Source organism: Pituophis catenifer, unplaced genomic scaffold, assembly GCF_029215685.1.
Source record: "Pituophis catenifer annectens isolate HBS135680 unplaced genomic scaffold, rPitCat1.0.hap2 SCAF_7, whole genome shotgun sequence".
Classification (NCBI taxonomy): Eukaryota; Metazoa; Chordata; class Lepidosauria; order Squamata; family Colubridae; genus Pituophis; species Pituophis catenifer.
Window position 1 is genome coordinate 9,006,271 of NW_027256887.1, and position 26,318 is coordinate 9,032,588.

Here is a 26,318-nt window from a genome sequence, read left to right on the forward strand (position 1 = left end):
ATGCAAGTAGAAAAATAGGTACCACCTTTGGTGGAAGATAACAGCGTTCCGTGCGCCTTCAGCATTTAGTCATGCTGGCCACATGTCCACGGAGATGTCTTCGGATAGCGCTGGCTCTTCGGCTTTGAAACGGAGATGAGCACTGCCCCCTAGATTTGGGAATGACTAGCACATATGTGTGAGGGGATCCTTTTACCTATTTAAAAACAAAACTGTTTTTTGGGGGGTATGGAAGCAATAGAAGGGTCTGAGGGTTGAAGAAAGAGGGTGTGGCTTCTTAAATTTCTTGGAGACTAGATGGTTTCTCAGACGTTCCCAATTCTGAAGTTAGAGGCTTTCAGTGAAGTATCATAGTCTCAAATTCTTAAAATAAAAGGAGATGTCAAAACACTGAGTCTAAAACAGCTCTTCCAGAACAAACCTGCCAATCAAACCTACTGCCAAGCACCAGGGAAATCAGGAGATTCAGGCAGTTCCAGTAAGTTTATTGCAAGAATCTGACCAACTGGCGGTTAAGGGAAATGAGCGGGAGATAAGAAAGGCATTCAAAGTGGGCTGGACTTAGATCCAGCTTGTGGGCGCGCAGGGACTCATGACTGATGATGGTTTGACCCCTCCCTCAGGCTCAGCCTGGTCATCTCCTACACCTTTTATATTATTTCTAGGATCAAAGATAAATGAAAACCCGTATTAGCCATTTGAACCCAATCAATTCTTGAACAACATTTTTTTTAAAAAAAAAAAACTGGCAGACCGTTGGAAATTAACCTGGTTGGCAAATTAAGGTGAAAGGAATCAACCTCCTCTCTAATGTTAAACCCTGAAGACTAAAAGGAATTAAAATTAACTAGAAAGAGGAAACCAGAAATTAAAGACTGTAGTATGTAGTTGGAGACTATAATGTGTGTATGTGTGTGTGTGTGTGTTTTGGAAATGAGTAGAGTATAAACAAGATTAATACATTCATGAAATAATTGACTAGAAAATCCATGTTTAAACTTCAGGATAATTTAGAGCAAATCAGCCTCATGTTTTTATTTACTTGTGAGATTCTAGAGACTGGTTACTATTGGAAATGAAACAGCAGAAGTGGTATTCAGCAGGTTTTGACCAGTTCTGGAGAACCGGTAGCGGAAATTTTGAGTAGTTCAGAGAACCGGTAAATACCACCTCTGATTGGCCCCGCCCCATCTATTCCCTGCCTCCCAAGTCCCAGCTGATTGGGAGGAAATGGGGATTTTGCAGTAACCTTCCCCTGGAGTGAGGAGGGAATGGAGATTTTACAGTATTCTTCCCCTGCCACGCCCACCAAGCCATGCTATACCACACCCACCAAGACACGCCCACAGAACTGGTCGTAAAAAATTTTGAATCCCACCACTGTGAAACAGTACAGATAATTACCTTGTTTCATATCTATCAGAGTTAGCTACCCTTTTGAAAAAGTGTAGATTTTGAGATTTTTTTAAAAAACCCAAAATATGTAATTATGGTAAAGCCTATCCACCTAATTTACTGGAACTCGAGTTTGTTCAAGTTTGTCTCGTTATCCAACGTGCTGTAGACAACCACCTTCATGTAAAATAAACCATCTCTCCACCCACCCAGCAAACATAAGAATGCTGTGAAAATTCCCATACACACCAAAATCTTATTTTTAAAAGGTTATATTCGTTTACAAGGAAGAAAAGGCAAGGATTAAAAAAAAAAAAGTCCTAGTTCTGAGAAAGTGGGTTGATCAATATTAACTCAATAACCCTGCTTTTAGGAAGGAAAATAAAATATGCATACAGAACACCAGCAAGTGCAAGGAAGATGCCCCCCAAAATTCAAGATGGCAAGCTGCCATGGTGCAATCAAAGCCCCACCCCCCTTGTATGTAGACCCTCTTTCCGTGCAGAATTAAGTTTGGTCTATTTCTTTCAATGTGAAAAAAGGTTAAAAAGGCACCAAGTTCAGTGGAACTTTCGAGGTCTACCCACAAAACATTCTTAAAAGCTTTTTAAATACACACCCAGTAACCAATAACCCAAACAAACATTATTCCTTTCTTGTTTCAACACTGCGCCTCTAAATTATTTCTAGGAATAGAAAAAAGGAGCAGATCAACCAAAGGATAATCCGAAGAGACCCATGTTATTTCTTCCCTCAATTCATCAGTAATTTATAAACACATGGAAACCTTAAAAGCTGGAATTGAGCAAACTGTTCATCAATCTATATAACCTTTAAGGAGGCACGCAAACTATTTAGTAAGACCCACCCCTGCTGGATTCACAAATAACCACAAAAGACACAATGCAAAAATGCAATTAAATTATTTAAATACAGAGGCAGGTCATTAACCATAGACAGAGATTTCCAACTGGGAGATGGGCGTCCCATGTCACAGAACCCAGCACAGCTACAAAAAAGTAGATAACTTTATAGTGGCCGACTGTTATTATAATGCAAAACCCCAAATATCAGCATGTCGTCATTGTGTCCTACGGCATCACCAGGAAATCTTTCCACCAATAAATAGCAGAAGTGAAGACTTGCATGCTATGAATGTTAACACTGTTTAAATGAAGAGGGAAGATTGAATTAAAAAAGGAAACAACAAAGGAATGGAAAAGAGGGGAGGAGTAGAGAGGGGAAAGTAGGGGAGTTGGGAGGTGAAGAGAAAAGAAGAATGGGAAAAGGAGAGGAAGAAGGAAGGGGAAAGAAGAGCAGGAGAGAGGGTAAGAAAGGAGGAAGAAGAGAGGAGAGGGGAAAGTGGAAAGGAAGTAGGAAAGGAGAGGAGAGGAGGAATGAGGAAAGAAGAAAGAAAGGAGGAGAAAGAAGGGAAGGGAAAAAGGAAAGATTGTAGTAAAACAAAGGAAGGAAATGGTAAAAGAGCAGACCCGAACAAATAATTAATTAATTACCTAATGGAAGTTAAAGAAGAAGATGAACGAACAATGTATAAGGATGGATAAAAGACTGTACATTTAAACATGTTGATGAAAAATAAAAATAAAAAACTTTTTTCAAAAAAAAATGAAGAGGGAAGATAGGCGGTACATTTACATCCTAAATAAATCACGTCCCCAGATTGGATGACATTGTTTGAAAGCTGTGCCCAGTTCTGGTCACCACGAGACAAAAAATGTTGTTGAGAGCCTGGAAAGTGTGCGGAGAAGAACAGCAAAGACGATAAAGGCTAAATTGTATGATGAACGTTTGAGGGAGCTATCGATGTCTAACCTATCAAAGAGGAAGATTAGAGAGGACAGGATAACTGTTTTCCAGTATTTAAGGAGCTATCACATAGAAGAGATGGATGTCAGGCCTGGAAGCCATCTTGTATTGGGCCTTCAGGCCTGCCACATTTACTACTGTGGGAAACTGGGAGCGTTGTGGCCCGCCAGCAGCCTGCGGACCTGGCAGCAGAATCGGACAGTGAGGAGTTTGGGGAGGAACATGAACTAGTCCTGGAGTCTGGGGAAGGCTCGGACGAGGGCTCTGCGTCGGAGGCAGAGATGGGGCCAGGGCCGTCTGACAGTTATCAGCTGCCTTTGGAGTCAGACATCAGTGAGGCAGATGAACAGCTGGAGCCTGTTCCCAGAGTGCGCATGTGCAGAGTTGCCAGATGAAGAGAACAGCTAAAGAATAAGGGTCGACTTGGGAGTAAGGCCACAGGTGGACGATGAACGGCCCCTCCCAGAGGGACTAAAAGAGGAGCGAAAGGGGAGTGGAGTTTGCAGGAGACAATTAGTTCATTCCTGCATTCTTGCCAAGTATTGCGGCGTCTGAAAGATATCGGCCTGGCCACTCTCCAAGCCTGATGAAGGTCGGTAATTGTGAACTATCTTGAAAGACTGTGGGAGAGGAAAGACTTTGCTGGAGAGGAATTCACTGTACAAGAAATAAAAGGGGTTTCTCGGGACGAGGACTCGGCTTCGTGCTGCTAGGTCAGAACAAGAACGCAGGAAAGTTTGCAGGCAGAAAGAGGGGGACCCCCTGTTAACTGTCTTGTAGATTCCACATCAAAAGCCCGAACCAACTGCGACAATCTTCCAAGTTGGAGGGGTGCATCACCAAAACATCCCTTGTGCAATGCATGTGGGATATCTTGCATTAAGGTCTTTTATCCTTGACTGACGGTAAAGCGGGATGACTATGACCTGAAAGCAGACATCAGCTCGAGCGTATTTTAAGAGGGTATTTTTCTGTTATTTTTAGAAAATGCAAGAACGAGCGAGCCAAGCTGGGGTTCTGCATTTGTGTCTCCGTCTGTGTGTTGCTGGTTTTAAGTGGGATAAATAAAAACAAGATGTTCGCTTAAGTTTTCTGAACTTTTTCCACTCTTATTTAGACATGTTACTAAAGCTTCTAGACATGTTACTTCAGCCTCGGCTAGTATTTCCTTTGGAAAATTCTTCACAAAAATTATTAATGATGGAAACGAAAGCCTGATGTGGAATAAAAGCTATGCAAACAGCATCTTCTATGCAAAGTAAGCTTAAAATGTGCCATTATACTGGATTCTGAACTTGGCAACGAGAGGTTTCAAAAAAAAAAGAAGTATAGGCAGAGTCCAAATAACTTCACAGCTGGTTTCATATATCCAAGGAGGCTTTGGACCACACGTTTTATTAACATGAACTTATTTCCCATCTTGCAGAACAATTTATTTTCAAGGGATTATGAAAAGAGGCCTTACTATTTATATGTTGCTATAACGCATTCTCCATCCTAATCGCTCATACATACCACGAGAGTTTCTGGTTCTGTCTTTAGCTGACATACAGTAAGATTTCTTCCACATAAAATTTGCTTTGCCATCATTTTCAAAAGAGAAGCGGGAGTCAAGAAACATGCTGCAGGCAGGTCCCGAAGGTGCTTTTTTCAAGAGGCAACTGGATTTTCTTGTTTTTCTTTGAAGATGTTTCGCTTCTCACCCAAGAAGCTTCTTCAGCTCTGACCAGGAGTGGGCTGCTGGGGGTTCGCAGGGGTTCAGGAGAACCTCTAGCTAAGATTCTGTGCAGTTCAGAGAACCCTCAAACCCCACTCCTGGCTGGTCCCGCCAACCCCGACCCGCCCCTCCCAGGAGTCCCCACGTGGCCCGTTTTGGATGCAGGTAAGTGCGGGGCGCACACGGAGGCTCAGGGTATGCAAAAAACGGGCCTACCAGAAGTTCGGGAAGTTCAGGGGGCTCGTTTCTGGCCTCCAGAGGGCCTCCGGAGCCTGGGGAGGCCATTTTCACCCTCCCATAAGCTTGAGGAAAGCCTCCAGAGCCTGGGGAGAGCAAAAACGCCCCCCCCACCACCACCGTAGTGCAGGAGGCTGACTAGGCCACGCCCACCATGGCCACACCCACCCAGCAACCAGGCAGAGAACCCTTGCTAAAAGTTTTGAAGCCCACCCCTGGCTCTGACAGGATGGTGGGGAATGGAAGGATTTATATTCCTTGCAGACAGCTGGTCCAAGCAGTCTCCACACCCATTTGCACAACCTTGAGGACACAGATAAGCCTCCAAGTGGCCTCAACGACCCTCTAAAAGGATGCAAATGACCAGCTGTCTGCAAGGAGTATAAATCCTTCCATTCACCACCATCCAGTCAGAGTTGAAGAAGCTTCTTGGTTGAGAAGCGAAATGCCTTCAAAGAAAAATCAGAAAGTCCAGTTGCCTCTTGAAAAAGCACCTTTGGGACAGCCGTGACCTGGATGACTGAGAATTTCCACAGATATTTAGCTATGCTGCAGAGATTACCACTCGGTACAGCAGCCAGGAAACCCTTGGAAAAGTTCTTCGAATATATTGAAATATATTGGCAACAATTTAGGGTTTGTTAGCACAATAAGAAGAGAACTGCATCAGTGTAATGTAAGGTAGCAAAACAAAAAACAAAAAAAAAATCAGGGATGTGGCAGAACCTTTTCCAACTAACTAATTTTATTAAAAGGCAGATGCTTTCATGAGCTCTCAAGTACTCAGGGAGAAGATTATCTTCTGGGTGTCGAGCGCCGGAGAAATTAGGACATTCAGGCAGTTAAAATGAATCAGAGTTAAGAACGAATTCAAGGTGGGATTGGATTAGATCTCTTGTGGGCACGCAGGGATGGGCTTCAAAAATTTTAGCAAGGGGTTCTCTGCCCGGTTGCTGGGTGGGCGTGGCCATGGTGGGTGTGGCCTAGTCAGCCTCCAGCACCATGGTGGGGGGGGGTTGTCCTCCCTGGGCTCCAGAGGCTTTCTTCGAGCCTCCAGGAGGCCAAAAACGGCCTCCCCAGGCTCCAGAGGCCCTCTGGAGGCTGGAAATGGGCCTATTTCCGGCCTTCTCGAACTTCCGGTAGGCCCATTTTTTGCCCTCCCCAAGCCTCCGTGTGCGACCTGCACTTATCTGCATCCAAAACGGGACGCATGGGGACTCCTGAGAGGGGAGGGGTGGGGTGGGAGGTGCCAGCCACAAGTGGGATTTGGTGGTTCTCCGAACTGCACAGAATCCTGGCTAGAGGTTCTCCCGAACCCCTGTGAACCGCCAGCAGCCCACCCGTGGACTCATGGCTAATGACACGTTTGACCCCTCCCTCTGGCTCAGCCTGGTCATCTCCTACACTGGGCTTCTAAAGGAATGTTGAGAAGGGATTGAGGACCACCAAAAGGTTCTTATATATTTTATGTCTAAGGACATGGTTTATAAACAGAGCTGCAACTATCAACGTACAAGTGAGATACTAGCACCCGAAGGAGTTGTTTAAATTTACTGGAATTATTTGGAACTAGTGAAAGGCCTCGTCTGAAATAGAACCTGTCTTCTGACAGTGAAAATAAGAAAGTTATCGGAGCTACAGAAAAGGAGGTAGCAACCAATTCTCGCCAGATCAATCTTACATGATGGGGTTAACGAATGAAATCCAGCAATGGTGTGGTCCTTGGGGGATCTCCTGGCTTGGTTGTTTCCGTGCAGACGTTTCAAGAAAACTGCCAAGCTCAGAGAGCACCAAGGGCCCCACAGTCCAACCCTGAGCTACAAATATTCTCTTCCTTTGGAATCCAGCAAAGCAGGACAGGCTGGAACTTAGCAATAAAAAACAAAAATACGTGACAGTCAAAGAGGCATGGAAGAAAATGCACCGATGAGACATATCCGAAAGAGGCAAAATATTCTGGAGCAGTGGTGAAATGTAAAATTTGTTACTACTGGTTCTGTGGGTGTGGCTTGGTGGGGGGGGGTGTAATATGACTGGTTGGGCGTGGCCAATTTTTTTTTCCTTTTAAAAGCTTTTTTTCTACAACCTCAGAGGTTGTAAAAAAAATGCTTTTAAAAGACTCTGACGATCCCAGCTGAGTTGCCTGATCGTCAGAGGCTTTTGTTTTCTTTTAAAAGCATTTTTTTTGCTTTTAGACAGATAGATATAGCCTCTGTTTGTCTGTCTGTCTGTCTGTCTATCTATCTGTCTGTCTGTCTATCATCTCTATCTATCTGTCTGTCTGTCTATCATATCTATCTATCTATCTATCTATCTATCTATCTATCTATCTATCTATCATCTCTATATCCATCCATCCATCCATCCATCCATCCATCCATCATCTCTATATCTATCTATCTGTCTATCTATCTATCTATCTATCTATCTATCTATCTATCTATCTATCATCTCTATATGTATCTATCTATCTATCGATATATCATCTCTATATCTATTTGTCTGTCTGTCTGTCTATCCTATCTATCTATCTATCTATCTATCTATCTATTATCTATCATCTCTATATCTATCTATCCATCCATCCATCCATCCACCATTCCATCATCTCTATATCTCTATATCTCTATATCTATCTATCTATCTATCTATCTATCTATCTATCTATCTATTATCTATCTATCCATCCATCCATCCATCCATCCTTCCATCCATCCATCATCTATCTATCTATCTATCTATCTATCTATCTATCTATCTATCTATCGGATCTGTGAGAAACATGGGGTTAACTATTTGATAGTAAATGAGAAGAAAAGAAGTAAAAATAAGAATCACTAGGATAAGATTAACCCTGGTAGCCTGTTCAGATGCTTCATAATGCTATGTACATTAGCAGAGTCAGCTGGAGCTGATGCCTTTCCCCACATAGCAATAGCAATAGCACTTAGACTTATATACTGCTTTATAGTGCTTTACAGTCCTCTCTAAGCAGTTTACAGAGTCAGGGTATTGCCCCCAACAATTTGGGCCCTCATTTTACCCACCTCGGAAGGATGGAAGGCTGAGTCAACCTTGAGGCTGGTGAGATTTGAACTGCTCAATTGCAGGCAGCCAGCAGGCCGCAGAAGTAGCCCTGCAGTACTGCACTCTAACCACTGCGCCACTGTGGCTCATGGTGTAACATGGATGTAACATCCTTACAGTAGCCAATCTCTTTCTTGCCTGCCTACATCTGTATGCAAGTTCACCCTGCGTGGCTCCCAAACCACCATACTATATGACAATTAGTCCTCATCTCATGAATTTCCTTGCCAAAATTGTTAAGTGAATCACTGCAGTTGTTAAGTAAGCAACATAAAGTAAATCTGACTTCCCTGTTGACTTTGCTTGTCAGAAGGTTGCAAAAGGTGATCACATGACCCCAGGAAAGCAATAGCAATAGCAATAGCATTTAGACTTAAGACTTATATACCACTTCACAGTGCTTTACAGCCCTCTCTAAGTGGTTTAACAGAGTCAGCCTATTGCCCCCAACAATCTGGGTCCTCATTTTACCCACCTCGGAAGGACGGAAGTCTGAGTCAACCAGGTTGAGTCTGGTGAGATTCGAACTGCCAAATTGCAGGCGGTCGGCAGTCAGCAGAGATAGCCTGCAGTACTGCACTCTAACCACTGCGCCACCGTGGCTCATAATATGGGATACTGCAACCAACGGGATTACTGAACTCGTCATAAAGATGAACCAGTTGCCAAGCATCTGAATTTTGATCATGTGACTATGGGGGATGCTGCAACGGTTATAAGTGTGAAAATGGTCAAAGTCACTTTTTCAGAGTCGTCGCAACGTTGAACAGTCACTACACAAATGGTTGTAAGCAGTGGTGGAATTCAAATTTTTTTTACGACCGGTTCTGTGGGCGTGGCTTGGTGGGCGTGGCGTGGTGTGGCTTGATGGGCGTGGCTTGGTGGGCATGCCAGGGGAAGGATACTGCAAAATCTCCATTCCCACCCCACTCCAGAGGAAGGATACTACAAAATCTCCATTCACACCCCACTCCAGGGGTGAGGATACTGCAAAATCCCCATTCCCACCTCACTCCAGGGGTGAGGATACTGCAAAATCCCCATTCCCACCTCACTCCAGGGGAAGGATACTGCAAAATCTCCATTCCCACCCCACTCTGGGGCCAGCCAGAGGTGGTATTTGCCGGTTCTCCGAACTACTCAAAATTTCCGCTACCGGTTCTCCAGAACCTGTCAGAACCCGCTGAATAGCACCCCTGGTTGTAAGTCAAGGACTCCCTGTGTAGTACTACTACTGCTGCTGCAGCTAGGTAATCTGCTTAGAGATAGGATGTGGGAGATGACTTTTGCAACAGCAGAATGATTGCCAGAGCCATCAAGCTGTCTATTACCGTAAATAACCTGGCAAGGCCCACCAAAATTTGGTGGAATTCCTAAATACAAACTTTTCAAAACAATGCAGCAGGAGAAAGTTTGCTCAGAGAAGATTCTGACACCCACTCCGATAAATCTTTGAAAGGCGAGCAGACCTCCCAAAGAATTATTGTATACTCTTTAATAAGTTGGCATTGCGCACAGGATGATAAGACGGAAGGAGTAAATAGGAGCATAAAGAGGGCAGAACGTTCTGTACTGTTTCAGCTATCTTTGCACAGCTACAACGAACATACGTTTAACTGACAAAGGGCTACAATATTAAACAGATGTCCGTAGAAATAACCAGGGGTGGGCTTCAAAAATTTTAGCAAGGGGTTCTCTGCCCGGTTGCTGGGTGGGCGTGGCCTAGTCGGCCTCCTGCACCAGGGTGGGGGGATGGGGTTGCCCTCCCTGGGCTCTGGAGGCTTTCCTTGAGCCTCCAGGAGGGCAAAAACAGCCTCCCCAGACTCCAGAGGCCCTCTGGAGGCCGGAAACGGAGGCCCCGAACTTCCCGAACTTCCAGTAGGCCCGTTTTTTGCCCTCCCCAAGCCTCCGCGTGCGCCCTGCACTTACCTGCATCCAAAACGGGCCACATGGGGACTCCTGGGTGGGGCCGGGTTGGTGGAGCCAGCCAAGAGTGGGATTTGGGGGAACTGCACAGAATCTTAGCTAGAGGGTCTCCCGAACTCCTGCAAACTCCCAGCAGCCCACCCCTGGAAATAACCATCAGGATTCTGACACCGGCCTTAAAATTTAGGCATGGAAAATTTAGGTGATGCCACTATGCCAGCTGCCTGGCATTAAGGATCACAGCTGTACCAAATGCAACACGGAGTTGAAGAGCTGAAAGGGCTCTGGGGTGTTCCTTTAAGCCACCACTTGATCTTCAGCATTTTGGATCACTGATTCTGCTGTCATGCTCCACTTATTGCTAGGATTCCCCCACCTAATATTCCTGGAATCCATTATTCTAGGCGTTCTGTGATCTGCGTTCAAATAAGTACAAGTTTATTCCATGCAACTTCTAAACAAGAATCGGAACTACTAATGGTCAAGAAAAATTGGCGGTAGGTAAGAGTCAATGGAATTCATGGAAAGCTTCGAACTTTTGTGGGCACAAAGGGATTCCAAACTAATGACATGTTTGACGCCTCCCTCAGGCTCAGTCTGGTCATTTCCTACAGTACGGTTAGATATGTTGTGGCTCCGTTGCCTGAGCCTGGGCTATCGACAGATGCAGACTCTGAGAGTGAGGGAGAGGAGTTGGCAAGGCCTCCCTCTCCAGGACCCTCCTCTCTGGCAATGCCTCCGGAGGACACCGAAGGCCAAACGATAGGCTTAGAGCCAAGCACGTCCCCGCAGCCACAGGTGGACAGCGACGAAGAAGATAAGTGCTGGCTTGACCTGCGACAGAGGCACAGGGAGAAGCGTGCACAGCAGAAGGGAAGGCGTGCCAGAGATTAGCTGAGTCACTGGACCACACCCCACAGGGTATAAATGTGGGTGTGGTGGCCAGTTCAGTTTGTGATGAGCAAAAACTGGAAATACTCTGTGATCTCTGCATTACTGGACTTTGCCTGCTTTATCGGACTGCATTTGGATTAATCCTTGTATTGTTGACACTCTGCCTGTTTTATCGGAATGCTTGCAGTCTAATCTTTGTTTTGTGTGAGTAAAGTCTGAATTGGCAGCTAGCCACTGGGTTGCTGCCAGCTTTATCTTCAAAGAGTTTTGTCGTGTGGCTTATTAACTCCGGGCCGTCTGTGGGGGTGCATGTGGGGTACGGGGACAGAATAAGATAGCAGTTTGACCCCTTTGCCTCTTTTTGAGATTAGAGCACTGTGGCAGCTTGAAGATGGGTAGACTTCAACTCCCAGAGTTCCCCTGGAAGTATTCTGGGAGTGGAAGTCCTTCTATCTTGAAGTTGCCAAGGTTGAGAAACATTGAATTAGAGAAGAGGCAGAACAATATGACTCATGCTCTGATGTCACTTCAGCTCAATTCCCAGATGACCAATCATGCAGATATTATCCAGTGTGATTCCCCGCAGGCTGCAAGCCAAGGGATGAGATAGCAATTTCCCAACATTACTTTCAGTGATTAAGTCCTTAGGAATCAGCGCAGCCAATGCACAAGGGAGATCCATTGTCCACGATACTAACATGCCGCTGAAAATCTTCACGGTAACTATCTTCTTTTCCAGCCCCATTCTCTACAACGATGACTCAAGCAGTTAAAAGCCAGACTGCGTAGACTCCAACAATTAAATTTGCGTTGGTCAGTGACCATAATAAAAAGCTGCACTAAATAGTTAGTTTTGTTTCCCAGATTCCTGGTGTGTGAGTGACCACATGTTCCGCATCCTTGCTCAATTTTTTTACACCCAGATTTTTTTCTGGGGGGCGGGGGGTGGGGGGGGGGAGAGGACAGATTGCCCCAGGATTCTAACTAGTAATCCACCATCTTGGTTGCAGGAGAAAAAAGTCAGGTCCCAAAGGTGCTTTTTCCAAAAGGCAACTGGACTTTCTTGGGGGGGGGGGGGGTCTTGTTTTTTCTCTGAAAACATTTCACTTCTCATCCAAAAAGCTCCTTCAGTTCTAACTGGGTTCTATCTGAGTTAGAACTGAAGAAGCTTCTTGCATGAGAAGTGAAACGTTTTCAAAGAAGAAAAACCAAGAAAGTCAGTTGCCTTTTGAAAAAATAAAAATATAAAATTTGTTACTACCGGTTCTGTGGGCGTGGCTTGGTGGGGGGGAGGGGTAATGTGACTGGGTGGGCGTGGCCAACTTTTTTTTTTTTTAACTTTTCAAAGCATTTTTTCTAATGCTTTGAAAAGCCTCTGCCAATCAGGAAACTCAGCTGGGATCGTCAGAGACTCTTCAAAGCATTTTTTTTACCACCTCTTCGGCCAAGAGGTTGCAGAAAAAAATGCTTTGAAAAGCCTCTGACTATCCCAGCTGAGCTGCACAATCATCAGAGGCTTTTTTTTTTTACTTTTAAAAGCATTTTTTCGTCGGAAGAGGTTGTAGAAAAAATGTTTTTAAAAGTAAAAAAAAAAAGCCTCTGATGATCCTGTGGCTCAACTGGGTATGGGGGGGGGGATTTTTGCTACCGATTCTCCGAACCACCCGCCACCATCGCTACCGGATCGGGCGATCCAGTCTGAACCGGGAGCATTTCATCTCTGTCTAAATCAGAATCAGAATAGAGCTGGAAGGGACCTTGGAGGTCTTCTAGTCCACTCCTCTGCACAAGCAGGAGATCTTATACCATTTCAGACAAATGACTGCCCAGTCTCTTCTTAAAAACCTCCAGGGATGAAGCACCTGCAACTTCTAAAGGCAAGCTGTTCCACTGGTTAATGGTTCTCACTCTTAAGAAATTTCTCCTTAATTCCAGGTTGCTTCTCTCCTTGATTAGTTTCCATCCATTGTTTCTTGTCCTGCCCTCTGGTGCTTTGGAAAATAAATTGATCCTCTCCTCTTTGGGGCAGCCTCTCAAATACTGGAATACTGCTATCATGTCCCCCCGACCCAGGGGTAGGCTTCAAAAATTTTAGCAAGGGGTTCTCTGCCCAGTTGCTGGGTGGAAGTGGCCATGATGGGTGTGGCCTAGCCGGCTTCCTACACCACAGGGTGGGGGCGTTTTTGTCCTCCCCAGGCTCCGGAGGCTTTCCTTGAGCCTCCGGGAGGGCAAAAACAGCCTCCCCAGGCTCTGGAGGCCCTCTGGGTCCGAACGTCTGGTAGGCCTGTTTTTCACCCTCCCAGAGCCTCCGTGCACGCCCTGAACTTATCTGCATCCAAAACAGGCCACGTGGGGTGGGTGGGGCCAACCAGGAGTGGGATTTGGGGGTTCTCCGAACTGCACAGAATCTTAGCTTGAGATTCTCCCAAACCCCTGCGAACCCCCAGCAGCCCACCCCTGTCCCTACCCTCCTTATCTTTGGGGTAACCATGACCTGGATGGTTGAGAATCCCCACAGACAATCAGAAAGATTCAGAAGACTGAAGTAGCAGGTGGCGTACTGGATAGTTCCAGGTATATCATCATCATTTCCTGCAAGGGGCCTCCCTTTCCATTATTCACAGCAGAATAATGGGATATCCCCCCCAACATTCTTTTAAACTTACTTTTTTTTTTAACCGACTCCCTACAAAAACTACAAAAAAACAAACAAACCGATCTCCAGTTTCTAGTTTGCTCCTTCCAAGCAAGAAATCTCTCCTACAACCAGAAATGGATTTAGAAGCCCCTTTTCCAAACCCTGGAAAAGAATATGACTGTTACCTTGAATTCTTCCACAATAATCGACAAGGCCTCGTGTCCAGCTTTTCTTAACTCTTCCAACTCAAGTTTATGCTTTTCCTGGAAACAAATAATAGATAGATATATATAAAAAGACAAAAGTGAGGAAACATGGTGAGGAAGCTTTTTTCCAGGCTACTAAATCTGGACAGGCATCACAGATTTCTATCAAAGAGGATATCATTGTTACCAAGGTTTTCTCTTCTTCTGGTTCCAGAGTTTTAATTCTAAGACAATAACGTAAGAGACAACAGACTTCGTTGGATCTTGCTGAGGAAATGTTGGCCTAAACGTACTTTGTAGTCTGATTACGAGTTCTCTTTCGCGCCAGCTAAGACTTAGGGAAAAGCAACATGAACCAAGGAGGAAAAAATAGCTCATTGGATACCAAGCCTTGCCCACAATTGGCAGAAAGGGCAGCTTATTCCCAAAGTGATTTAATTCTTTGACCTTCTATGAAACAAGGGGTCCATGCCAACCCATCACTAAAACCCCCCAGCTATTGCTGTTTTTACCACACAGTAAATAAGTAAATAAATAAGTAAGTAAGTAAATAAAAGATGGCAACTTGGCCTAGAAGTGTTATTGAATAAAGGCATTTAATTAATTAATTAGTATCCGGCCTTTATTATTTTTATTTTAAAAAAAAGTTTGGTAATAAAATATCTGTAAGAAAACCACCAAAGCTTAGAGGGCACCAAGGATCTCACATTCAGTGTGTGTCTCTAGTTTGACAACACAGAGCATTTTATAGCTTGGAAGCGTATGATCTTTTATTTAATCTTAAATTTAATCTTAGTTATGGATAGGTAGATAGGAAGGGAGAGAGGGAGGGAGGGAGAGGACAGATAGATAGATAGACAGATAGATAGATAGATAGAGATAGAGATGATAGATGATAGATAGATAGATAGATAGATAGATAGATAGATAGATAGATAGATAGAGATAGAGATGATAGATGATAGATAGATAGATAGATAGATAGATAGATAGATAGATAGATAAGAGAGAGAGATGATAGATAGATGATAGACAGATAGATGATAGATCAATGATAGATAGATAGATAAGAGAGAGAGATGATAGATAGATAGATAGATGATAGATCAATGATAGAGATGATAGATAGATAGATAAGAGAGAGAGAGGATAGATAGATAGATAGACAATGATAGAGATGATAGATGATAGATAGACAGATAGACAGATAAGAGAGAGAGATGATAGATAGATAGATAGATAGATAGATAGATAGATAGATAGATAGATAGATAGATATGATAGATGGCTCTGTGTGCCACCTCGGGCACGTGTGCCATAGGTTTGCCATCACGGGTATAGAGTTTCCAGCCTGAGCAGGGGGTTGGACTAGAAGACCTCCAAGGTCCCTTCCAACTCTTCTATTCTATTCTATTCTATTCTATTCTATTCTATTCTATTCTATTCTATTCTATTCTATTCTATTCCATTCCATTCCATTCCATTCCATTCTCCTTCAACAAGCTGTAAAACTTTCATTGATGCAAGAGCTGAAATTCCTTGTACTCACTTTCTAGTGGCCAAAAGTGTCACTAGGCTACAAACTAAAGTGTGTGAAATTAATCCGATTTATTCTTTTTGCTCTTCTGCCTCATAAACCCTTTGCACGCACATACAAATCTACCATACACACACAAAATGCACAAATAATCTTTCACGTACAACATGAGAGGCATGCACCCCAAAAGACTTTTTTAAAGCTCCAAATAATCTCAGCTACAGATTTATTTTTTTAAAGAAAAAATCTTACTTGAAGTGGGAAAGCACATAGAAATAATTACCCCGTCCCTATTGAATTTCAACAATCCGCAAAATGGCTGACCCAAACTGCAATCAAAATTTGAAATGAAATTTCCATTTGCTGAGATGACATTGGGGAGACAAAATTTGACCCACTTGGTAGGTTCATACAACCCCTTTACGACCTGTGGACTTCCATTCCCAGAAGTCCTGAGCCAGCAGACTCACTAAAGAATTCTGGGAGTTGAAGTCAACAGGTCATATTTGCTCACTCCTGATCTAACAATTCAGCTTTGGTCCATTCGTACTCTTCCAATCTTCAGAAATGCTCACGGAAGAATCTTTTTGGGAAACTACAGTGAGATAAAGAAGAATTTCTTCTACCATGTTTTTTTTCAGTTCTTAAGCAGCCTCTTATTGAAATCATATCTAAGAACTTAAAAAGCAACATAATGCCAAATTCAAGAATATCAACAATAAGCAGCATAATTAAATATTTCGGTATTCATCCATGCCCACTCCAGAATGGCCTGAATGAACGTTTTCTAATTGATGTGTAACTAGATCTATAGGATGTTTAAACATAATTTACACAGAGTATCAACATACAAAGGTTGCTTTCAAAGAAATTGGCCTACCTAGCGGCGAAACTATTTTTACAAAAGCGACTCAGCACTGGCCTGAAAAATATCCTTTCTGCTGAGCAAGAAATCTTGGAAATGATTGTTAGCACAGCAATTTGCTGGAAGGAATTACAATCAATTATATGTGACGCATAAGGCTAACTCAAGGCTATTGTACGAGTGCTGCATGCTTCAAATTTAAGGAGAGCTACGTGTGATTTAAATCACGGCAAATTCAATATGTTCTAGATGTGAACATGGAGGTTGGCAACACGGCCTTGTCAGATACACACGTGCACGCCAGGACTTAATAGATAGACATAAACCTACTTCATCTATAGGGAGAGAAAGTGAAGTTTCATCAAAGACTAGCTGGATCACAATGAAACTGTGATCGGGCTTGATAAATGGACACTTACAGCTTGAAAATTAATGAGTAGTTACAATCGGCCTCTCCTCTCCCCTTCTCTCCCTCAGCCTTGCCCCACAGAAGCCTCCCCTATCCTATCCCCTTCTCTCCCTCAGCCTTGCCCCACAGAAGCCTTCCCCATCCTATCCCCTCCTCTCCCTCAGCCTTGCCCCACAGAAGCCTCCCCTATCCTATCCCCTTCTCTCCCTCAGCCTTGCCCCACAGAAGCCTCCCCTATCCTATATCCTTATCTCCAGAGTTATTTTCAAGTTGGGAGGGAGAGTAGAACGTCTAACTAATTAGCATCAGAGCGTGTTATAATACTAATGCTAATAAATACTAATGCTCTGATGGTCATTTCGAAAAATCCTTTCTTAGTGAGCACCTAGAAGCCAAGAGGAACATACGTGGCAAATTTCAAGTTTGTAGGCTTTACGGTTCTGGAGATTTCGTGATTACGGCGTGAGTGGTTTTCGCTTTTATATATAGAGAGAAAAAGCAATTTCCTCTCCCTTCCCTGAAAAGATTGCACAAACATGGAAGCAAATTTTTTCCTTGTAGTAATCATCACTATCCATCATTTGTCTGAGATGGTATATAGAGTCTCCTGCTCAAGGAGGTTGGATTAGAAGACCTCCAAGGCAGTGGTGGGTTCCTCCCGGTTCGGACCGGTTCTGCCGAGCCAGTAGTGGTGACAATATGACGTCACCGAACCATTTCTGCCCCCTTCACCACCCCGTTCCCCCCCCCACCCCCCCTGTTATTCTTACCTTTTATTTGGCCCCACCCCCAATCTATTGCTGCCTCCTGAGTCCCAGCTGATGGGCTATAAGGAAAAACTCTTGCCGCGGGGCTTCGAAGGATCGCCCTACAGGTGATCAGTGGTAAAAGGAGTTTGGTGGTAGACCGGTGCCTCCAAAAACAAATGAGTAGACCGGTGCCTACAAAAATAAATGGGTAGACCAGTGCCTGCAAAAATACATAAGTAGACCAGTGCCTGCAAAAATAAATGGGTAGACCGGTACAGCTCTGCAAGCAGTTAAAAGCCTGGTAGACCAGTACCTCTGCTAAATCCTAAAGAATTGTCACATGACCATCAAGCCACGCCCACAAAATAAGCCACGCCCACAGAGCCGGTAGTAAAAAAAATTAGACCCCACCCCTGCTCCAAGGCCCTTTCCAACTGTTCTTCTTTGTTCTAAAAGTGGACAGAGTGTGGTCTCCTGGAAGAGATGCTTGATAAAACGTGTGGAAATGGCTGTTTGCTTCTGGCCATTTGGTTTTATGGGAGTGAGATTCATGATAGTCAGTTGATAGTGGTAGGAATGGAACATATAGGAAGAGCACGTGTTAGGACGAGAAGAGAAAGGATCAAGTGTATAAGTGCTGAACGAATGAAGATTGAACTTAAGAATGAGTGCCCAATGTGAACAAAGGATGCTAATAGACTGGACATGTAGAAAGAATGAATCAGATTGCCAAAAAAAAAGAAAAAATGGGGGAAAAGAGTAAGCAGGTAAATTGGAAAGGAAAAATCAAGAAAATCATGGATGGGTAGAATTAATAAGCGCCTAAAAAAGAGATGAGTTTTTAAGCAAAGTATATATAGGTATATATAGATATAGATATATATACAAATACAAACACACACACATATGGCTGCGCGCCAAAGAATTGAGGCCTTTGAACTATGGTGCTGGAGAAGACGCCTGAGAATCCCTTGGACTGCAAGGCGATGCAACCGGTCAGTCCTAGAGGAGATCAACCCTAACTGCTCTTTAGAAGGCAAGATCCTGAAGAGGAAACTCAAATACTTTGGCCACCTCATGAGAAGGAACGACTCACTGGAGAAGAGCCTAATGCTGAGAAAAACTGAGGGTAAAAGAAGAAAGGAATGACAGAGAACGAGGTGGCTGGATGGAGTCACTGAAGCAGTAGGTGTGAGCTTAAATGGACTCCAGAGGATGGTAGAGGACAGGAAGGCCTGGAGGAACGTTGTCCATGGGGGGCGAGATGGGTCAGACACAGGAGTGAAATCCAAATTTTTTTCCTTACCGGTTCTGTGGGTGTGGCATGGTGGGCGTGGCAAGGGAAGGATATTGCAAAATCTCCATTCCCACCCCACTCCAGGGAAAGGATACTGCAAAATCTCCATTCCCTCCCCTCCTGGCGGAAGGATATTGCAAAATCTCCATTCCTACCCCACTCTGGGCCCAGCCAGAGGTGGTATCTCCAAACTACTCAAAATTTCTGCTACCGGTTCTCCAGAACCTGTTAGAACCTGCTAGATTTCACCCCTGGTTGGACACAACTTCGTGACTAACAACAACAAATATAAGGATAATTTGCAAGCATCCAAAGGTATGGAAATGTACATCAGAGTAAACTAGTTTTAGATACATTTTTTTTCACATCCCAGGCTTTTAATTTCTTGGATTTACAATGTCTTCATTCCTTCTCTGCAATCTGTTTAACAAGGCTTAACCCCCAAGGGGACAGTGTGATGGGTAGGGATGAATGTATATTTAATTTTGAAATCAGTGGGTGAAACTGTGTCACCAAAAGGAAGAGCTGAAATGTACACTCCAGGTGGAGGGCTGACAAAAGGACTGTTTCCATTCCCCATTCATCTTCTTTTAAAATCAAAATGAGAATTAACTGTAGCGATGCCAAAATAAAAAAATAATAAAATAAAAAACGCCAGCCTTTTATTATTCAATGTATTTGTTGCAGAGAAAGCCCAGATGTTCAACATGGGAGATCCTTCAATTGCAATAGTTAGGCAATTAGTGCCTTATGTTCCTGTTGCTTAGGGGTTTTTTCGCAGTGCTGAGGTTGTGTAATTCAGCTCCTATATATTGTATTGAATCGTACTGAAAATGTCATACTTCGTCTTTTCCGAGTTCAGACACATTCAGAATTGCTCAAGGCAGAAGATCCATCAAAACGCTGTTGTCTAAAGAGGGAAGTATAACAGGCTCAGTATTATATTTATGCCAAGTAGACTATAGTTTAAAAAAGGTGATGCTAAATCTCTGTTGTAATAGAAGTGTTAGGAAAAAAAAGACACGTTGTGATTGTGTAATGGAAGATTAATGGATCTGTCATCTGGGTATCAGAGCTTTCTTGGGGCAACCCAATTTAAGGAGTGACAGAATGAAAATGTGTTGAAAATCTGAAGCACTATCCAAAGGATTACAGCCTATTGTTAAGAAAGTTTATATTAACCGTTTAGCCCTTAATTTGGGGGTTAAGATTTAAATTTTTAATGGGTCTATCTTTGATCCGTGATTTTTCATGGTTTACGAAACTCTCTCCCATTTATCCCCTTAACAATTATTAAGGGGAAAAATACAAAGCTTTAAATGTCCAAATCGCACAGTTACTCAAGCCCTCGTCATTTCCCGACTTGACTACTGCAATGCTCTCTACATGGGGCTCCCCTTGAAGTGCACCCGGAAGCTCCAACTGGTCCAGAATGCGGCCGCACGAGTAATTATGGGAGCAACATGGCTCTCACATGTAACACCTCTTCTACGCGAGCTGCACTGGCTTCCGGTGGCCTCCCGAGTGTGCTTCAAGGTGTTGGTTCTTACCTTTAAAGTGCTCCATGGCTTAGGACCTGAGTACTTACGAGACCACCTGCTGCAACCGATAAGCTCCCACCAACCAATACGCTCTCACAGAGTAGGCCTACTCATAGTACCATCATTAAAACAATGTCGTCTAGTAGTTCCAAGGGAGAGAGCCTTCTCTGTGGGGGCACCTATTCTTTGGAACAAAATACCCCCTGGAATACGAATAATCCCAGATCTTTGCACTTTCCGACGTGCCCTGAAGACCTTTCTGTTTCAACAAGCAGGGCTAGCATAAACATCTAAATTCTATGCCAAGGTCTTAGCAGACACACTAAGTTGACTCAATTTATTATTTACTGTTTATTAAAAAAAAATATTATATGTATATGAAATCTTATTCTGTTCACCGCCCTGAGTCCTTCGGGAGAAGGGTGGTATAGAGATTCAATAAATAATAATAATAATAATAATAATAATAATAATAATAATAATAATAATAATAGTAGTAGTAGTAGTGTGATAATTATACTGACACCAACAGCTGTACAGACAAATCTGTTAGGAAAAATGCATCTTCTAAACAGCGACTTCTCTGTAGGGCTTGCTAGGAAACAGGACCAGGAAGAATACAGAATAATAGGATTGGAAGGGACTTTGGCGGTCTAGTCCAAATCTCTGCTCATGATCCTATACCCGTGATGGCGAACCTATGGCACGCATGCCACAGGTGGCACGTGAAGCCGTATCGGTGGGCACACGAGCATTGCCCTAGCTCAGCTCCAGCACACGTGTGCGCCGGCCATCTGATTTTCAGCCCTTCCGGGCCAACCAGAAGTCAGGAAACGGGCTGTTTCCGGCCTCCGGGGTGGGGAAGGCAGTTTTCACCCTACCCGGGCTCCTAGAAAGCCTCTGGAGCCTGGGGAGGGTGAAAAATGGGCCTTCCGGGGCCACTGAAAGTTGGGAAATGGGCCATTTCTGGCCTTCAGAGGCCTCTGGGGAGTGGGGAAGCCGTTTTCACCCTCCCCAAGCTCCAAGAAAGCCTCTGTAGCCTGGGGAGGGCGAAAAACAGGCCTACCGGGCCCACCATGCCATCGCGTGCCAAAAGTGGGGGAAGCGCGGGGGGGTCACACGCGCATGTGGGGGGGCAGGGTGCATTGAATTATGGGTGTGGGCATGCACATGCACAAACCCCCCTCTCTCCCCCCGCTTTTGGCACATGATGGCAAAAAGGTTAGCCATCACTGCCCTATACTCTTCTGGAGAATAGAATAGAATAGAATAGAATAGAATAGAATAGAATAGAATAGAATAGAATAGAATAGAATAGAATAGAATAGAATAGAATAGAATAGAATAGAATAGAATAGAATAGAATTCTTTATTGGCCAAGTGTGATTGGACACACAAGGAATTTGTCTTTGGTGCATACGCTCTCGGAGTACATAAAAGAAAAGATACGTTCATCAAGAATCATAAGGTACAACACTTAATGATAGTCATAGGTTACAAATAAGCAATCAGGAAACAATATAAATATAAATCGTAAGGATACAAGCAACAAAGTTACAGTCATACAGTCATAAGTGGAAGGAGATGGGTGGTGGGATCGATGAGAAGATTAATAGTAGTGCAGACTTAGTAAATAGTTTGACAGTGTCCATTTCTTCTTAAAAACCAACAGTGATGGGGCACCCATAACTTCTGGAGGCAAGCCCTTCAACTGATTAATCATTCTCACTGTCAGGAAATTTCTCCTTAGTTCTACGTTGAATCTCTCTTCAATAATCTTCTACCTGTTATTTCTTGTCCTGTCCTCGGGTGCTATGGAGAATACGTCGATCTCCTCATCTCTGTGACAGCTCTTCAAGTACTGGAAAACTGCCATCATGTCACCCCTAGTCCTTCTCTTTGTTAGACTGCTAGACAAGCTAGACCTCCTTCCACACGCATACACACCAACAGACGTTCCAGAGTTAAAGACCAAACCAGCCGGCAAAATCCTTTTCCTTATGATAACGGAACTTGGCAACAACCTAGTGGCTGCCTGCCAAGAGTTTATTACTTACGAAGAGGAGAGATAACGTCTCCCCGCTTCTGGTACATCAAAAGAAACAGCTCAATAATTACGGAGTCAAATCAAGTCCAGAGATAATCCAGCAAAGTCTATAACAAAAGTCCGGCAATGCAGAATGGCATGGAAGCTTTCAGCTTTGTTCGTCACAAGGTTTGACTGGCCACCATGCTTCCTTTTATACCTTGTGGGGTGTGGTCCAGTGACTCAGCCTAATCTCGGGCACGCCTTTTCTTCTGTTGCACACGCTTATCTCTGTGACACTGGTGTGGATCCAGCCAAGACTCATTACCCTCATTACTGTCCATCTGTGGCTGCATGGACGTGCTTGGCCCCGGCCCTATCTCTTGCCCTTCGGCAGACACCGAAGGCATTGCCAGAGAGGAGGGTCCTGGAGAGGGAGGCCTTGCCAACTCCTCTCCTTCACTCTCGGAGTCCTCTCCTGCCGATGACACAGGCTCAGGTAACGGAGCCACAACAAGATGGTTCAAAATACCTCTCCAAGATGTTTCCATTTAGATTCCTGTACACTGTACAGGAAACTCAAAATACTCAAGGACCGGTCAATCCTAGAGGAGATCAACCCTGACTGCTCTTTAGAAGGCCAGATCCTGAAGATGAAACTCAAATATTTTGGCCACCTAATGAGAAGGAAGGACTCACTGGAGAAGAGCCTAATGCTGGGAAAGATTGAGGGCAAAAGAAGAAGAGGACGACAGAGAATGAGGTGGCTGGATAGAGTCACTGAAGCAGTCAGCGTGAAATTAAATGGACTCTAGGGGATGGTAGAGGACAGAAGGGCCTGGAGGAACATTGCCCATAGGTCGCGATGTGTCGGACACGACTTCGCTACTAACAACAACGACGATACTGTACAGAAATTCGGATCCCAGGGCACAAGCAAGACAAGAAACAATGGATGGATACTAATCAAGGAGAGAAGCAATCTAGAACTAAGGAGAAATTTCCCAACAGTGAGAACAATTAACCAGTGGGATGGCTTGCCTTCAGAAGTTGTGGATGCTCCATCACTGGAGGTTTTTAAGAAGAGACTGGACAGCCATTTGTCTGAAATGCTATAGGTTGCCTGCTCAAATAGCGGGTAGGACTAGAAGACCTCCAAGGTCCCTTCCAACTCTCTTATTCTATGTTCTATGGACCTTCAGTAATTGACAATAATTGAAGTTCCATCCTGTTATTCATTCTACTTTCTCACATTTCGTTTCATGGAAGCATAACCCATATGTCTTTTCATTGGTTCAGCAGCTTCTACCAGACTCCACTCACACTTATCTTGATAATCTTATATTTTCATCTCAGGTTTATTATTTTACACAGAAAAGCACCATGTCTGACCAAAAAAGCCTATATATTTAGCTTTAAGAAAACATAATTCTAGGCATTATAACTCTTTTCATTTCATAAGAGTTTATTTTAAAGGGCACAACATAACTGAAATTTAAGATTAAACGCCTCCCTGAAATAAAAGAGCTAAGCTCTTGCTTTAAGTTTTATCATCAATTTTATAGCGGTTTTTAAACTATAATCTAATTTTACTCATTATGATTCTAGCTTGAGGAAGCCTCTGAAATAATTGCATCCATCTTGAAATTGTTAATATCCAAATGTTTATGGAAGAATAAATAACTTTCTATACTTAGAAGACTGAGTCAGAATATTACTGAACGTTTAAGTGTCTAGACACCTAATCCTTCAGCTACTATTCAGTAACCCCAAACTGGAAGACATGAGATCCTGGCCATCACATGTGCAAGAAAGAGAAAATGCAAAACCTGAGGCCAGGATGAAGCTACATCTTCAGTCTCTAATCTCAAAAGAGTAACATGGAGCTGACTGTTCTTAAAATATGAGCATCATCTATTCACTGAACAAACTAGGCTTTTTTTTGTGTGTGGTGGGTTAATCTGGAGGAGCCACAGCAATTAACAGAATAACAGAGTTGGAAGGGACCTTGGAGGTCTTCTAGTCCAACCCCTACTCAAGCAGATCTATAGCATTCCAAACAAGTGACTCTTCTTAAAAGCCTCTTCTTAAAAGCCTTCAGTAATGGAGCACCCATAACTTCTGTTCCACTGGTTAATTGTTCTCACTGTCAGGAAATTTCTCTTTAGTTCTAGGTGGCTCCTCTCCTTGGTTAGTTTCCACCTACCCGTGTTTCCCCGAAAATAAGACCTTGTTTTATATTTTTTTGAACCCCGAAATAAATGCTTGGCCTTATTTGTCACTGCGTTTTTGTATTTACCAGCAGAGCTCATTATTTCTGGACTATCAGACTTTCCGTAGCTTGCCAAAATTTCTTATCAGTAACTGATACTACGTATATCTGCATTCCTTTCTTTCTACTTCACACTTTTCTTTGTTCTCTTGCCAGAGACGTCCGGCTGCTGAGAAGTAGCCGATAGGAACTTTGCAAAAATGTAACAATTAATTATTTAGATGGTTAGATGTTTTATTTTCTTTACAATAAATATGAGTTTATTAGAAGATGTATTCCGGTTTTATTTTTCAAAGGTATACACAAGGAAAATGCCATGATCTAGGCAATTACCCCAGGAAGGTAACAGGGCTAATTGCCTCTGACATTATTTTCGGGGAGGTCTTATTATTTTGGGGCACATGGAGCAAGACGGGGCTCCTTTTGCCGTCTTACCTGATTTCCAGCTCATCGTTTAAATATTTTCAGAGAGGGCTCATTTTCAGGGAGGCTTATTTTAGCTCATGCACTCAAAAGCCCGATTGGGCTTATTATCAGGGAATGTCTTATTTTCGGGGAAACAGGATATAGTTTCTTGGCTGATGCTTCGGAAAATAGATCAAACCCCATCTTCTTTGTGGCAGTCCCTCAAATATTGGAACACTGCTATCATGTCACCCACCCCCCTCACCCCCAGCCCTTCTTTTCACTAGACTAGAAATACTAAATAATTACTAGACATACTAGACAATTAACCCAGAGAAGAAGGAATCTGACTTCCCACTGGGAAATACTCAAGAAGTGAATTACAATGAAAATCCCATTATGAGCATTTCAGCCTCTCCCTTATCCGGATAACTAATATCACTAACCCACACAGACAAAATATGTTGAATTAAATTGTACAAAACTTAAACGCTACACTAAGAAGAATGTATTATATCACCAGCCCTTTAAAAAAGCATCAACGCTTGATTTATTCTGCTACTGTTTTGCAGCAACCCAAGTGCGAGTCCCTTGGATTGCAAGGCGAACAAACTGGTCAGTCCTAGAGGAGATCAACCCTGACTGCTCTTTAGAAGGCAAGATCCTGAAGAGGAGACTCAAATACTTTACGGGACTGCCTACTACCACAAGCAGCCTCCCACCGGCCGGTACGCTCTCATAGAGAGGGGCTCCTCCGGGTGCCGTCAGCTAAACAATGTTGACTGGTGGCCCCCAGGGGGAGGGCCTTCTCTGTGGGGGCACCCACTATCTGGAACGAGCTCCCCCCAGAGATACGGAGGATCCCGGATCTGCGCACTTTCCGCCGTGCTCTTAAGACTCTCCTATTCCAGCAAGCCGGCCTGGCCTAATTTTCTCCCCTGTTTTAAAATTCTTTTAAATCGAAATTTTAATCTGTTTTAAATTATTGGGATTTTTAATTGTCTTGGGCTAAATTATTTAATCTGGTTTTAATTATGTTTTTAACTTTTGTATCTATGTATTTTATTTTGTGCCTGTTCACCGCCCTGCATCCTTCGGGAGTAGGGCGGTATATAAATTTAATAAAACAATAAAACAAACTTTGGTCACCTAATGAGAAGGAAGGACTCACTGGAGAAGAGCCTAATGCTGGGAACGATTGAGGGCAAAAGAAGAAGGGGACAACAGAGAACGAGGTGGCTGGATGGAGTCACTGAAGCAGTCGGCGTGAGCTTAAATGGACTCCAGAGG

General features: G+C 43.6%; 1 protein-coding gene across 1 annotated transcript in view; it reads right to left on the reverse strand.

Moving 5' to 3' along the window:
* Positions 1-26,318, reverse strand: part of CCDC91 (coiled-coil domain containing 91) — a 121,972-nt gene that overhangs the window by 79,733 nt on the left and 15,921 nt on the right. Inside the window, exon 6 of the mRNA XM_070947337.1 lies at positions 13,907-13,984. Within this exon, the coding sequence (XP_070803438.1) occupies positions 13,907-13,984 (78 nt within the window). The remainder of the gene's footprint in view (positions 1-13,906; positions 13,985-26,318) is intronic.